The following is a 15,406-nucleotide window of genomic DNA, read 5'->3' on the forward strand; positions in this document are numbered from 1 at the left end:
TAGACACACTTTATCTGGGAGGTGTAAAAGGGCACCCGTTAATTGAATAGGAGCAAGTTTCAAGTAGCTCCAGGTAGCCTGCCTTTCTCTGAGTAGTCTGTCTGTGCTGCTTCTTGAACATGTGATTCAGAAATTCCACATTTTGATGTGTTATAGTCTGGATTTAAAATGTATTATATTTAGATGTTGTGTCTCTAGCCTACACACAATACCCCATGTTGAAGTGGAATTATGTTATTACAAATTAATTTAAAATGAAAAGCTGAAATTTCTTTAGTCAATAAGTATACAACACCTTTGTTATGGCAAGCCTAAACAAGTTCAGGAGTAAAAATGTCACATCCCATGTTCAAGAATTGGCTTTTTCTCACTCACTCTAGGTTAAATAAAAACGAAATCTCCAAAATATTGTTATTTTTTAAACAAAGAGATTATTATTATTATTACTGAATTTAGAATGATATAAAAGTCCTTTAGATATTCTCAGATATTCTCACAGATCCTAACAGAAAATGCCCCTTAGATATTAATTTAGAATCCTCCAATCCTCTAAATGTAATTATTGGCAGAGAGACACATCATTGAAAAATATATTTTTTAGATATACTGTAGGCCTACCATAGGTGAAATGAGTCTCGCTAGTGTTGAGTAATATGCTGTTAAAAGTGGTGTAGGTCTAATTTCTTTAAAGAGCATATTGAAGTTAGAAGCAATAGGATTTGAAGCAATAACCTGCAACTATTTTAGCACCATTTTGCGCTGCTCTGAGACAAGCATGGGGACTGGTCTTGATAAATCAATAATATTTGTATTTTCACTTAATCTCCGTTTGGGTATAGGTTAGACTAGAATTAGAAAATTAGGGTGCAAAAATGTTATGCTCTTAGTGTAACCTTTATTTAACTAGGAAAGTCAGTTAAGGACAAATATTTATTTAAAAGGACAGCCTACTTCTTCCTCCCCATCAGGGAATTGAACCCCGGTCTCCCACGTGCCCTGCCTGCAAGACACAGGGATTCTTTTGCTAAATAGCCCAGTAATGTACTGCCGACTGTCACGTTATACAGCGCCATATTTTCCATTCCATCCTAATGGAAACCCAGAGGGATTTTTGTTTTTCTTGTAATAGAAACACCATAATATTAGTCAAATGAATTAGCCTCAAGTACAAGTACAAGTTAAAAGTTTGGACACAACTTCTCATTCCAGGATTTTGCTTTATTTGTATTATTTTCTACATTGTAGAATAATAGTGAAGCCATCACAACTATGAAATAACACATATGGAATCAGTTAAAAACAAATTCTTATTTACAAGGACAGCGTACTTTTCCTCCCCATCGAGGAATTGAACCCCTGTCTCCTGCATGCTCGCATTCTCTAGTACAGACACTGCTCTCCCTATGTAAGGAATTATGATAAAAATACTATTTTCAACATGCAGATGTGAATTAGTTATGGATCCATGACAAATTACTATGGGAATAAATATCACTGATTTACAGAAATATTGGAACAAAGTTTTCCGATGAAGGCAAACAATTTAGAATCCTCCAATCCTGCTGTAGCCTACCTCCGACCATCACGCTGTACAGCGCCATAATAACCCTGAGGGTTTCGTGTTTTGTTTTTATTGGAAAAGAAACACCATAATATTGATCAAATTAATTAAGCAAAATTTCTTAAAATCAATCCCATATACTATGTTATTACAAAAAAGGGTTTAAATTATCTGGTAATGCCAAAATGGAAGACTATCAAATGCTTCTCAAAGAAGTGGTCAAACTAGCACTAACTTGCAATAACTGAAAAAATGGCTGACAATTAAATAACGTGCCACGGAATGCTCCAGCAGCCTACAAGGTGTGCTACAGTATGACACGGCTTTTAATGGAGGAACCAATGTAATAAGTTGCATGGATGGACTCTGTTTGGAATAATAGTGTTTAACGTGAATTTTTAATGACTACCATCTCTACACCCCACACATACATTTATCTGTAAGAACCCTCAGTCGAGCAGTGAATTTCAAACACAGATTCAACCACAAAGACCAGGGAGGTTTTCCAATGCATCGCAAAGGGCATCTATTGGTAGATGGGTAAAATAAAAGCAGACATTGAATATCCCTTTGAGCATGGTGAAGTAATTCATTACATTTTGCATGGTGTATCAATACAGGCAGTCTTAACAAAGATACAGGTGTCCTTCCGAACTCAGTTGCCAGAGTGGAAGGAAACCACTCAGGGATTTCACCATGAAGCTAATGGTTGTTTTAAAACAGTTACAGAGTTTAATGGCTTTGACAGGAGAAAACTGAGGATGGATCAACAACATTCTAGTTACTCCACAAAACTAACTTAAATGACAGGGTGAAAAGAAGTTAGCCTGTACATGATAATAATATTCCAAAACATGCATCCTGTTTGCAAATAAGGCACTAAAGGAAAACTGCAAAAAACGTGGCAAAGATATTAACTTCATGTCCTGAATGCAAAGAGTTATGTTTGGAGCAAATCCAACTCAACACACCACTGAGTACTACTCTTCATATTTTCAAGTATGGTGGTGGCTGCAACATGTCATGGGTATGCTTGTCATTGGAAAGGAATAGGGATTTAGTTGTTTTTTTATATAAAAATAAATAGAGCTAAGCACAGGCAAAATCCTAGAGGAAAATGTGGTTCAGTTGTAACGATTGTCCTCTTCTTCTGACGAGGAGTAAGAGATGTCGGACCAATGTGCAGGGTGGTAAGTGTCCATTTTAATATATAAAACTGAACAATACAAATAACAATGTGAATGAACAAACGAAAACCGAAACAGTCCCGTATGGTACAGACACAGGAAACCAGGTTACCTAAGTATGGTTCTCAATCAGGGACATGAATGACAGCTGCCTCTGATTGAGAACCATACCAGGCCAAACACAGAAATCCCAAATCATAGAAAAAGGAACATAGACAACCCACCCAACTCAAGCCCTGACCATACTAAAACAAAGACATAACAAAAGAACTAAGGTCAGAACGTGACATCATTCTGCTTTCCAACAGACACTGGGAGACAAATTCACCTTTCAGCAGGGCAATGACTTAAAACACAAGGCCAAATATACACTGGAGTTGCTTACAAAGACAACATTGAATGTTCCTGAGTGGCGTAGTTACAGATTTAAATAAAATCGTCTTGAAAATCTATGGTAAGACTTGAAAATGGCTGTATAGCAATGATCAACAACTATCTTGACAGAACTTGATTGTTAACAAGAATAATGTTTAAATATTGTACAATCCAGGTGTGGAAAGCACTTAGATACTTGTATTGTATTGAATACTTGCAGTTGAAGTCGGAAGTTTACATAAACTTAGGTTGGAGTCATTAAAACTTGTTTTTCAACCATTCCACAAAGGTCTTGGTAACACACTATATTTTTGTCAAGTCGGTTAGGACATCTACTTTGTGTATGACACAAAGTTTACATACACTAAGTTGACTGTGCCCTTAAACAGCTTGGAAAATTCCAGAAAATTATGTCATGGCTTTAGAAGCTTCTGATAGGCTAATTGACAACATTTGAGTCAATTGGAGGTGTACCTGTGGATGTATTTCGAGGCCTACCTTCAAACTCAGTGCCTCTTTTCTTGACATCATCGGGAAATCAAAAGAAATCAGCCGAGACCTCAGAAAATAAATTGTAGACCTCCACAAGTCTGGTTCATCCTTGGGAGCAATTTCCAAACGCCTGAAGGTACCACTTTAATCTGTACACAAGTACACAACAATAGTACGCAAGTATAAACACCATGGGACCTCGCAGCCGTCATACCGCTCAGGAAGGAAAAGCGTTCTGTCTCCTAGAGATGAACGTACTTTGGTGCGAAAAGTGCAAATCAATCCCAGAACAACAGCAAAGGACCTTGTGACGCTGCTGGAGGAAACAGGTACAAAAGTATCTACTGTATATCCACAGTAAAACAAGTCCTATATTGACATAACCTGAAATGCCGCTCAGCAAGTAAGAAGCCACTGCTTCAAAACCACCATAAAAAATCCAGACTACAGTTTTCAACTGCACATGGGGACAAAGATCGTACTTTTTGGAGAAATGTCCTCTGGTCTGATGAAAGAAAAAATTTAACTGTTTTTCCATAATGACCATTGTTATGTTTGGAGTAAAAAGCGGGAGGCTTGCAAGCCGAAGAACACCATCGCAACCGTGAATCACGGGGGTGGCAGCATCATGTTGTGGTGGTGCTTTGTTGCAGGAGGGACTGGTGCACTTCACAAAATAGATGGCTTCATGAGGGAGGAACATAATGTGGATATATTGAAGCAACATCTCAAGACATCAGTCAGGAAGTTTAAAGCTTGGTCGTAAATGGGTCTTCCAAATGGACAATGACCCCAAGCATACTTCCAAAGTTGAGGCAAAATGGCAACAAAGTCAAGGTATTGGAGTGGCCATCACAGAGCCCTGACCTTGATCCCCATAGAATATTTGTGGGCAGAATTGAAAAAGCATGTGCGAGCAAGGAGGCCTACAAACATGACTCAGTTCCACCAGCTTTGTCAGGAGGAATGGGCCAAAATTCACCAAATTTATTGTGGAAAGCTTGTGGAAGGCTACCCGAAACGTTTGAAGTTAAACAATTTAAAGGCAATGCTACCAAATACTAATTGAGTGTATGTAAACTTCTGACCCGCTGGGAAGGTGATGAAAGAAATTAAATCTGAAAGAAATCATTCTCTTTTCTTTTATTCTGACATTTCACATTCTTAAAATAAAGTGGTGCTAACTGACCTAAAACAGGTAATATTTACTTGGATTAAATGTCTGGAATTGTGAAAAACTGAGTTTAAATATAATATAAGGTGTAAGTAAACTTCCGACTTCAACTGTATGTAAATGGAATATTTCTGTTTTGAATTTGAAATACATTTGCAGAAATGTTTTGACTTCTTCATTATGGGGTATTATGAGTGTTATGAGTTGTATTCAGGCTGTAACACAATAAAATGTGGAATAAGTCAAGGGGTATGAATATTTTCTGAAGGCACTGTATTTGTACTGTAGCTGCTCTCAGTCTGTGTGGGTTGCTTCTGAACAGCTGGGAGGTATTTTTTTATTTCACCTTTATTTAACCAGGTAGGCTAGTTGAGAACAAGTTCTCAGGTAAGTAACTAAGCAAGTAAAGTAACTAACATACGTGTTTCAAAGTTGGCGATGACGGTTCCACTGGTCAAGGGTCCCTTGGTGGCGTAGAGGGCTACAGAGTAAGTGGTGCTGGGCTTGAGTTTACTAAGCTGGTGCTCCTGTTTCACACCTTCCACCAGGAAGGTATTAGCTGTCACTACAAGAGTAGGAGGAACACAAATACATATTAGATTAGGAGAATACATGAGATAGTAAACAAACCTGATTTGTATGATTACATTAAACAATTTGGAGTCTTAATTATTAATGTATAGTGGTTGCCTTGGATATGCATGTACACGGTCAGGGTTGGTAGATTGTGGTTCCTATGGGTGTTACATAAATCAGGTTTAAATCCATTTAGCTCAAATTCATGATTCCTTATTTGTTTGCATGACTAAACTTTGTACAATAAATCTAAATAAATTGCCTGTTTAATAAATGGTTTGCTGTAGCCTCAGAAATACCAGGATCCATGTCGATGGTGAAAAATAATAGGTTAACAAAAATGTTCAGCCAATGTTTTCATTGCTTGGCTGAGTAAATTAGAAAGGACACCTAATGAACACACCAAAGAGTCAATAGAACACATTGGCAAGAGGTTGCTGAAGAACCATCATTTGTGGCCATATTGATGAAAGCTGCATCGACTAGCAAGCGGATGTCTGAGCTGATTTCCATGTAGCTGTGCGACACTTTCCTCTGAGAGCCGACTTGGCAGGAGTCCAGTCCAGCTGGTCTCACTCTACAGCTCCACCCCTGTAGCGGAGAAACGTGGCTGTGAGAAGACAATCAATCCGCCTACCCTGGTAGCAGGTGAGGGTGAACACGTAGTTGTCAACGCTGGACAGAGGAGGGTTCCACCGGAGTAAAGCTGCTTGTGGGGTAATGTTGAGGGCTGTTAGTTCCATTGGCATGTCCATCGCTATATCAAAGAAAGAGATGAAAGCAATGTATGGCTCAGAGAGGGTACCAAGATGGCCCCATCACTTTCCAAAATGTAATCAACTGTATGTTCCAATTTGCAGACCACCATGTGGACTATATACTCTGCAGATTGAGGCTAATTTATAATGACTCTTTTCTCCAGTGAGATCACAATTCTTGCTAGTATAACTGAAATCAAAGGCAAATTATACAGTCAAATATTCTGTACAGTACACAGAAGAACAGTTCTTAAAAGCTTTTATTTCAGACCCCCTACTTACCGGAAGAACCAAGAGAGAGTATAAATGTAATTACATGTTTCACTTAGTGTTTTAACCTCCAAGTTTTCATATGGATTTTTGGCTTAACAGAAAAAGTATAGAGAATACAGAAGTAAACAGCTTGACTTGATAGGACTTGAATCAACCGTTAATTCACCATACCCCCATGTCTGGGAAATGTCTATGATTATATCTAGGAACTTTAATCACACTGCTTGTGAATGAAAGGTGTTTGATTACACTCATTACTTAAATTACAATAATATTTCATTTCATCTAATAAAAGCTGCCAATTTGAAGTGAAATAAAATTTAATTAGATTAGATTGAAAAAAAACTATAATTGTATTTCTGTAACTGTTTATTGTCCTATTTGAAACTAATGAATATATGTCAGAATAAAAAATAAAAAAATATATTAGATTGAATAAAGCGTGTAATGATGTGTGGGGATGTCAGTAGCACCACTACTGAGTAGGGATGTGTTTGTGACTAGTTGGTACTGGATGAACCTTTAAAGACGATATCGATGGAGAAGGATGGAAGCGGAATGCCAGAAATCGGGTGCAAAAGAGGTGGTAGATTTATTAACAAAAATGGTTACAAAATTAATAAATTATTCATGCATAAGATGTATAAATTAATATATTCCCGGGGAAATGAAAATGATTAGAATAAAGTACAAATAAACTTACTCAAAAGTTTCCACAGTCTCAGGACACGCTGTTCACTACCAGCTATATACTTTCACAGAGCCCTGCCCTGCTTGGACTGAACCATTTCTGCCGGTAAGTAGAGGGTAGGCTAAACAACCGGAAGTATAGAGTAAATGCTTTTTCCAACTATGAGGTTGGAATAATACTGTGAAATTGTGATGATAATGCCCTTCAGCATAAGAGATGTTTGAAAAGATGGAGTTTTGTTCTGCCTGTCACCAGGCGGTAAATTAGTTAATGGATAAATAAGAAAGAGAGTTCCAAACCTTTCTGCCAATAACAGCTAGTTTTCAGTTCTCCTCCCCACTCAGACCACTACCACACAGTCTTAGCAAAATTCTTCTTTTAGAAATTGCTCTTTGCTAAGAAGCTATTTTGTTTCTTTTTGACCATTTTAATTGACCATTTTAATTGAAAACGATCACAGTAAGGTACTTATTTGTGTTGATTTATTTTCCACTTTGATGGCAAACTTTCTGTACTGATAAAATTCACATCAAGACATTCTCGTTTTCCCCAAATGTGTTTATTTCAGAACCCTTCTGTATGGAATTATGATGCTGTCTTAAAGCCCCATGGAGAATTTGCATTTTATTTATTAAATCTAATAAATCAATTAACAGGTATGCCTTGTTAAAAGTTAATTTGTGGAATTTCTTTCCTTCATAATCTGTTTGAGCCAATCAGTTGTTGTGACAATGTAGGGTTGGTATACAGAAGATAGCCCTATTTGGCAAAAGACCAAGTCCATATTAAGGCAAGAACAGCTCAAATAAGCAAAGAGAAACGACAGTCCATCATTTATTCAAGACATGAAGGTCAGTCAATCCGGAAGGTTTCAAGATATTTCTTAATGTGCAGCCGCAAAAACCATCAAACGCTATGATGATACTGGCTCTCATCAGGACCGCCACTGGAAAAGAAGACCCAGAGTTACCTCTGCTGCAGAGAATAAGGTCATTGGAGTTACCAGCCTCAGAAATTCTACCCAAATAAATGCTTCACAGGGTTCAAGTAACAGACACATCTCAACATCAACTATTCTGAGGCAACTGTGTGAATCAGGCTTTCATGATTGAATTTCTGCAAAGAAATTGGGCAGAAGGTAGCCTAGTGATTAGAGTGTTGGACTAGTAACCAAAAGGTTGCAAGATTGAATCCCTGAGCTGATAAGGTAAAAATCTGTCGTTCTTCCCCTGAACAAGGCAATTAACACACTGTTTCTAGGCCATTATTGAAAATAAGAGTTTGTTCTTAACTGACTTGCCTAGTTAAAGGACATCAATAAGAAGAGTCCAAATTGGTGAGTTTTCGTTCCAACCGCTCTGTCTTTCTGAGGTGCAGAGTAGGTGAACGGATGATCTACGCATATGTGATTCCCACGTGAAGCGTGGGGGTGCATTTCTGGTGACACTGTCAGTGATTTATTTAGAATTCAAGGCATGGCTACCACAGGTTTCTGCAGCGATACGCCATCCCATCTGGTTTTCGCTTAGTGGGACTATCATTTGTTTTTCAACAGGACAATGACCCAACACACCTCCAGGCTGTGTAAGGGCTATTTGACCAAGAAAGAGAGTGATGGAGTGATGCATCTGATGACCTGGCTTCCACAATCACCCGACCTCTACCCAATTGAGATGGTTTGGGATGAACTGGACCTCAGAGTGAAGGAAAAGCAGCCAACAAGTGCTCAGCATATGTGGGAACTCCTTCAAGACTGTTGGAAAAGCATTCCAGGTGAAGCTGGTTGAGAGAATGTCAAGAGTGTGCAAAGCTGTCATCAAGGCAAAGGGTGGCTACTTTGAAGAATCTCAAATAGAACACTTTTTTGGTTACATTTCATAGTTTTGATGTCTTCACTATTATTCTACAATGTAGAAAATAGTAAAAATAAAGAAACACCCTTGAATGAGTAGGTTTTGACTGAGCCTACTTTTGCCATTGAAATTCTCATTCTGGTCATGTGGGCGTGATGCACAAATTGTAATATATTTACATACCCACGGCCCTGATTGGCAGATAGGATCATCTAGGCTCTAGAGCCTACCCCCGCGTACCCCTTCAAAGTATGAGGATACATATTCAAATAAAAGATGTCTGGTCATTGGTCAGAATAATCAGATCAGATTGTGATGTCATGCTGTGGGCCAAAAACCATCCCACCTGAACAGGCTGAAAATCCAGGCATTGTATTCAAAAAGCTCTTACACTAACAGGCATTTTATTTCATGTTATTTCAACCTCATTGTGTGGAAATATCATAAAAAAACAGGAATTAATGTTTCTGACTGTATTGCCCCTTTGTTATCTTCAACCTAGTGGACAACCAGGAATGGAAACGCTTTGTTTTGTCGCTTTCTTAGTAAACTTCAGCGTTAGCATAGCAAACACAACATTCTGTTAGTTATAGCATGACTTTTGCTGTGTAAATATCATTGTGGGTTTACCAATAAAGTTACCATATGGTTTTTACCATGATAACCGTCGTCTGTCATCTTTCATCATTATGAATTCGATATGGATGTAACTTTCAATGAGGGTTGGTAGCAAAGTGGGTCTCGTGAAAAGGTAGGGGGATAACCTTTTCACGTGATGTAGACACCTGTCTCAATCAATGAGATAAGATTTGATGGATTACTTCATGGAGCCAAAATAACAGAGCATTTTGTAAATTCAAATGAACAACCTGAAACTAGCCATGCACGTGTAAATGACATGCGTTGTCTTCCAAGTCGGGAATTGAGGAAGTATCACCAAGTAAAGGTTATTCAAAAATGATCTGTGCTACGCTTTACACTACCTAAGAAATAACGCCTATCTGCCAGCTGGAACAGTAGTAATGGTCTGACTAGGCAATATTTTTAATAGCTAATATTAAATGCAACGTTGTAAAAACACCAGAATCTGCTGAACCACAGTACCTGTCCGCCCCAGCCAAGGCCATTAGCTGGACAGTTGACTCAGATCGAGTGAATCCTGGACAGTCATTACCTTTGGAATTGCAGCTAGTGCCTCAGTGCCTTACAACAGTAGCTACCAAGCCGGCAGGACTCTCCAGCGACAACACAAAAACTCTTCCTTAGCGCCAAGGATCTTAATAAGCTGTCCGTGTTTTTGTTTCTGGCCTGTAAGTGGAGCACCAGCCCAGCTCCGTTCGTGGCAGAGCTTCTCATCTGACACATTGGATTTTGAGACACTTTTAGGCACAGCGAGCTCCTCTTTCCGTAATGGTTTTATCTCTTTCTTGCTGAACCACACCACAATGGAATGGTATTGTTCTACTTATGACCCTGTTTTAATGAGAGCTGCCAAGAGCTGCCAACACTGCCTGCAACTCTGCAGCATTAGCAGAAGGCTTGTGTTCATCTGTTTCTCTGAAAATAAGTTAATAGCAAAGTAAACGTTAGTGTTTTCTGGTTTTGTATTACATGAAGAATGTTTTCCCTTTTTTGTTTATTTGGGGGTGATGTGTAGCAGCAAATGTGCTCACTGGAGCACCCCAGGCCCTTCATTAGAAGAAGAGTTGGCATGTCAAAATGCAGAGATTCTTTCTGCTTTAAAGGGGGATGTCTAACACTTTTTATTCACATACAAATTCAAATCAATTGTTGGCATGGTATTCTCTATGTTTTTCCTCTGTCATCGTCCATCTGTCATATTCTCTGTCTGTCATATTCTGTCTGTCTGTCTGTCTGTCTGTCTGTCTGTCTGTCTGTCTGTCTGTCTGTCTGTCTGTCTGTCTGTCTGTCTGTCTGTCTGTCTGTCTGTCTGTCTGTCTGTCTGTCTGTCTGTCTGTCTGTCTGTCTGTCTCCCTCAATTCAATTCAATTTCAATTTAAGGGCTTTGTCTCCCTCCCTCCCTCCCTCCCTCCCTCCCTCCCTCCCTCCCTCCCTCCCTCCCTCCCTCCCTCCCTCCCTCCCTCCCTCCCTCCCTCCCTCCCTCCCTCCCTCCATTAAATTTCAATTTAAGGGCTTTGTCTCTCTCTGTCTCTCTCTGTCTCTCTGTCTTTGTGTGTGTGGAGTCCTGAACCTTTTGGTTTTTGGAAAGACATCTCTACCTGGCTTATCAGTATGCAGTGGTGCACTCCCTTTGCATGCAGTGGCAAGCTGGTTAAGCCCATGTTAGCGGAGTTCACTTCACACCCAGAGGAGCTACTGCAGCCTACACACCTCTCTCTGGTGGTTCACTAGATGTCAAATATATCTCACATCTCACACAGCTCAATGCTGCGGAGGTCTGTCTATCTGACTGACAAACTGCCTGACTGCCTGTCTGACAGAGGAGAAGCAGAGATAGAAATAAGGTGAGGCTAACAATTATAAGGCCAAGGGGGTAATGGTAGTTACACTCGCTGCAGCAGCAATGAGAGGCAGGTATTCTACTGTCTGTGTCTGAACATCATTTCTTAGTGTGCAGGTGGCAATGTGAGAGATCCACAGAGTGGGTACTAATAATACATTTCCCTGAAAAGACAGAAAGTCCCATTTATCTTGGAAAGACGCTATGTCTGACTCCAGAACATTTTGTTCCCCAATCTCATACTCCGAGGAGCACATATAATAATAACTCTAGCTATCATTTTAGCAAACAAGCTAACTCACTTGTCAGTCAAGAAAACATGGACTCACTGGAAAAAATACCAAAACAGGATTGTATTGGTTGTTCTTTGATAGTTGTGCAGGATGTGGAGACGAAGATTCCATCAATATAATGTGTACATTTACCTTTGGACCTATACGAATGGTACATTGTCCGTCCCTTTCTATAGTGGCATGGTGGCTGAGATGGTAAGGGTTTAGGGGTACCACAGCATGTTTGCAGAAGTTGTATAGGATGTGGAGACAAAGATTATATAATGATATACATTGTCAGATCCTCTCTATAGTGACATTATAGCAGAAGCAGTACAGGATCGTAAGGGGTCAGAAAAGATAGTAAGGGGTCAGAGCTCAGACCTGTGAAGACACTGGTGGTGATGGACTTGCTCTCCTGGCTGCCTCGCACAACGTTCAGGTTGATCTCGTACTCTGTTGCTGGGTGGAGGCTGGACAGGGTGTAGTTAGTGACGTCATTGTCAATTACCACGCTGTCCACTGTCCCTGAAGAACATTGTATTCATTTAATGTCGCACTGTTACAGTATGCAGCCATTCTTTTATAAGAAGTTTAACTTTCTCCTCCAATGCCAAACAATGGAAAAACATGATTTGGTCACACTTGGATTTGGATCGTCCCATATAGAATATCTACAAACTGTTATACTATCAACAAACTATAGGTTGATAAGCAACTGCTTACTAAGGTTACTGTTAGGGTTAGGTTCAGAATAATGATTAGATTAAGGGTAAACTTTATGGTAAAGTTTAAGTTTAGAGTAGGATGAGGGTTACGGTTAGGGTTTGGGTTATGGTGTTGAAATGTGGTTGACAGTTATTGAACATCTACGGAATATCTACAAACCATCTACTTGGGTCTATCCAAATAAAGTGTTACCCATCATTTTTTTAAATGAACTTTTCAATGAAAACATGCCAGATGTTTTTGCTTACCTCTTGCTGATTGATAGGACATCTTGTAGTAGTCGAAGGGAGCAAATGGTCTCAACCATGATATGATGACGGAGTCTTCAGTGGCATATGACACAGTCATCTCTTTAGGTGGATCCATTCCTCCAATAGAGAATCATAGTACATGTTAAGAACGAAGAGATGTCCTTGCTATTGAGACACACACTATACACTAATACAAGATGTTCTTGAAATTTAACATAACCTTCTCATGAAAACGGCTAGCCCCATGTCTCCATGTATATGAAAGGGAAGGGGACACTGACACTATCTCTGTCTCCAATCAAGGTGCATGAATTAGGGAACAAACAGAAGCGAAGAGGAAATTCAGCTACTCTTGGAGGACATTCAAGGCACTGGAAGTTAAAGCGTAGATAAAAATGCTTCTTTATTGATAAAAAAACCCAATGCATTTCTGGACACATTTTCCTACAATAGTGTAAAAAGCCCTGTGTTTATCCTGCATATTAGGTACATCATAAAATATGTACTAAAATAGCATGCTTCTCTGGCCAGAGCCAGGAGAACAGAGAGGGACATTTGCATTGTGATCGAGTGTGGTTGCCCATAAGGGATTAGTTCATGATTTGTTTATGTGTCCCCAGAGCTCTTACCGCTGCGACAGCAAAGGTTACCAGAGACAATGTGAGCAAACAATTAAAGTGACTTATAAGGTCGGCATCCATTATGGAGAGAAGGGATAGAGAGATTGGTTCTCTCTATTGTTGTGGAATGAAGCTATAGAAATGCTTGTAAAACCAACGCCACCACCCTCCAATTCCCATTACAATAATGAATATTATCCACCAGCGCTGACGACGATTCATAAGTTAGGCTTCAAGCCTCATTTAAATTCTGCTAGTAGGAAAGAGTGGTGTAAATAAGTTGTGATTATTCATGTATGCCTATCTTTAATTATTTCCCATTCAGCAGTGCAGGCGGCTGTAATAGCTCTGAATTTAGACTCAGTATTCATGTGACATGAGATAATTTGTGCAAACTGACAGACTGCATCAATGTGCTCTGCTGATCCAAGGTGCATCCCAAATGATACCTATTACCTACAGAGTACATTACTTTCGATCAGAGCCCTTTGGGCCCTGGTCAAAAGTAGTGCACTGAATGGGGAATAGGGGCCATTTGGGATGCGACCCAAGTCTAACCTGCATTCACCTGAGGCATTACAACATATGGTACAGTAAACATGTTGTCATCACTTTATTCAGATTTACCATAAGAACTACCACTTAAACATAAAGAAATACGTTCCACCTACAAAGACGGTCAGGTGCAACAGCAAGCCCACCAACCCTGTGGTGAAATTAGCATATAATAACATAGCGTGATAACAAGCTGAAAATAGCAACTAAATAACAAAACACACAGATGCCAAAGAGCTGCAACAAATGCATCCGTCTGAATCTACGATACCCCTAGCCTTCGTTCCAGAAATCTGTATGTCACCAGACAAAGAGAAAATGGCTGGCACTCTGGCAGACAGTGACTAGAGCAGTAATCAGACAGAGCAGTAATCAGACAGCAGTATGCAGGTGGCTTTCCGCAGAGTTAATATCAGAGTGTTTAGAGAGCTGTCCTGTCCCCCTCAGACAATAGATCTTCCCTTGGGCTTGGCAGCTGTAACTGTGAGTAACAGCCTGCTGATGCGACAGCTGAATATTCCTGACACCTCCAGGTTTAGGCAGGGGTAATTATGGGAGGATTACACACCCAAGCATTAATAAAGAAATGAAAGGTGGAGGGGAACATTGTTCTGCAGTGAGTGCAGCTGTGTGTGTAAGAATCTTAATGAGCAAGAGGAGACATGCCATAAAAGTGTCAAGATGTTGTTCTGTTCTGGAGCTAGACTACTTGCTGACAAACAGAACGCCATTTGAATACCACAATAAACTCCAAGCACGTACTGCATGTATAATGTGATGTGTATCCTAAGTACAGGAAGTTTTATATATTCTAAAATGTAGTCCTTCGTTAGCAACTGTCTTGTGTCAGCAAACCATCAGCCAAAATCAGACATCAATGCACCCTGTGGACAATCAATGCATAAGATGTTGCAGCAGTTTTGTATTAGTCAGTAGTTATTTAGCCTTGTTGTCGTTCCTGTGTGACCCTCCATGAACCATGGGAACCTCCAGCGTAGCTCTGGGTAGTATGCATTAGGGCACACCGTAGCAAAACGTTTTGCAGCAGGACTTAACTTTTTTGTTTGTTTATCATTGTTTCAGTCTGTTTTCTTCCATTTGGTGCCTAATGAATACAACCTTGTTTCCCCTTGCAGAGATAAATAGCCTACCTGTGGTGAGCGTGGCTGTGACAGCCTCAGACAACACCTCTCCATGTATGGTGATAAGGCTGACGGTGTACTCTGTGGAGGGCAGGAGTCCCTTGATAGAGGACCGGGTCTTGGATCCATCCAGGGTAACCTTGGACGTGTCAGTGCCGTCCTCAGAGCTATAGGTGAGGATGTAGAGGTCTGCGGGTGGGGCAGGGGCACTCCATGCCACCGTCACCGAGTCCCATGTGACATCAGACAAGTAGAGTGCTATGATGGGGCGGAAGCCTGAAAGTCAAAGGTCAAAGATACTGGCTGCATGGTCATGAAGGACTGTAAGGGACAGCTGCTGTCAATATGGTTGGAGGTGCTGAGGTTCTCAGTCAGTCAGTCAGTCAGTGGATGGCATGGCTGGTTATTAATTGGC

The 15,406-nt window shown here is 40.0% G+C and overlaps 1 protein-coding gene across 1 annotated transcript in view; it reads right to left on the bottom strand.

The window, feature by feature from the left end:
• The window catches only part of tnr (tenascin R (restrictin, janusin)), a 55,844-nt gene that overhangs the window by 18,504 nt on the left and 21,934 nt on the right, over positions 1-15,406 (bottom strand). The window contains exons 10-14 of the mRNA XM_031807371.1: positions 15,001-15,267; positions 12,672-12,791; positions 12,079-12,222; positions 6,003-6,122; positions 5,211-5,354 (exon numbers count right to left, since the gene is read on the bottom strand). Coding sequence (XP_031663231.1) covers positions 5,211-5,354; positions 6,003-6,122; positions 12,079-12,222; positions 12,672-12,791; positions 15,001-15,267 — 795 coding nt within the window. The remainder of the gene's footprint in view (positions 1-5,210; positions 5,355-6,002; positions 6,123-12,078; positions 12,223-12,671; positions 12,792-15,000; positions 15,268-15,406) is intronic.

The sequence above is a fragment of the Oncorhynchus kisutch genome, linkage group LG27, assembly GCF_002021735.2.
Source record: "Oncorhynchus kisutch isolate 150728-3 linkage group LG27, Okis_V2, whole genome shotgun sequence".
NCBI lineage: Eukaryota > Metazoa > Chordata > Actinopteri > Salmoniformes > Salmonidae > Oncorhynchus > Oncorhynchus kisutch.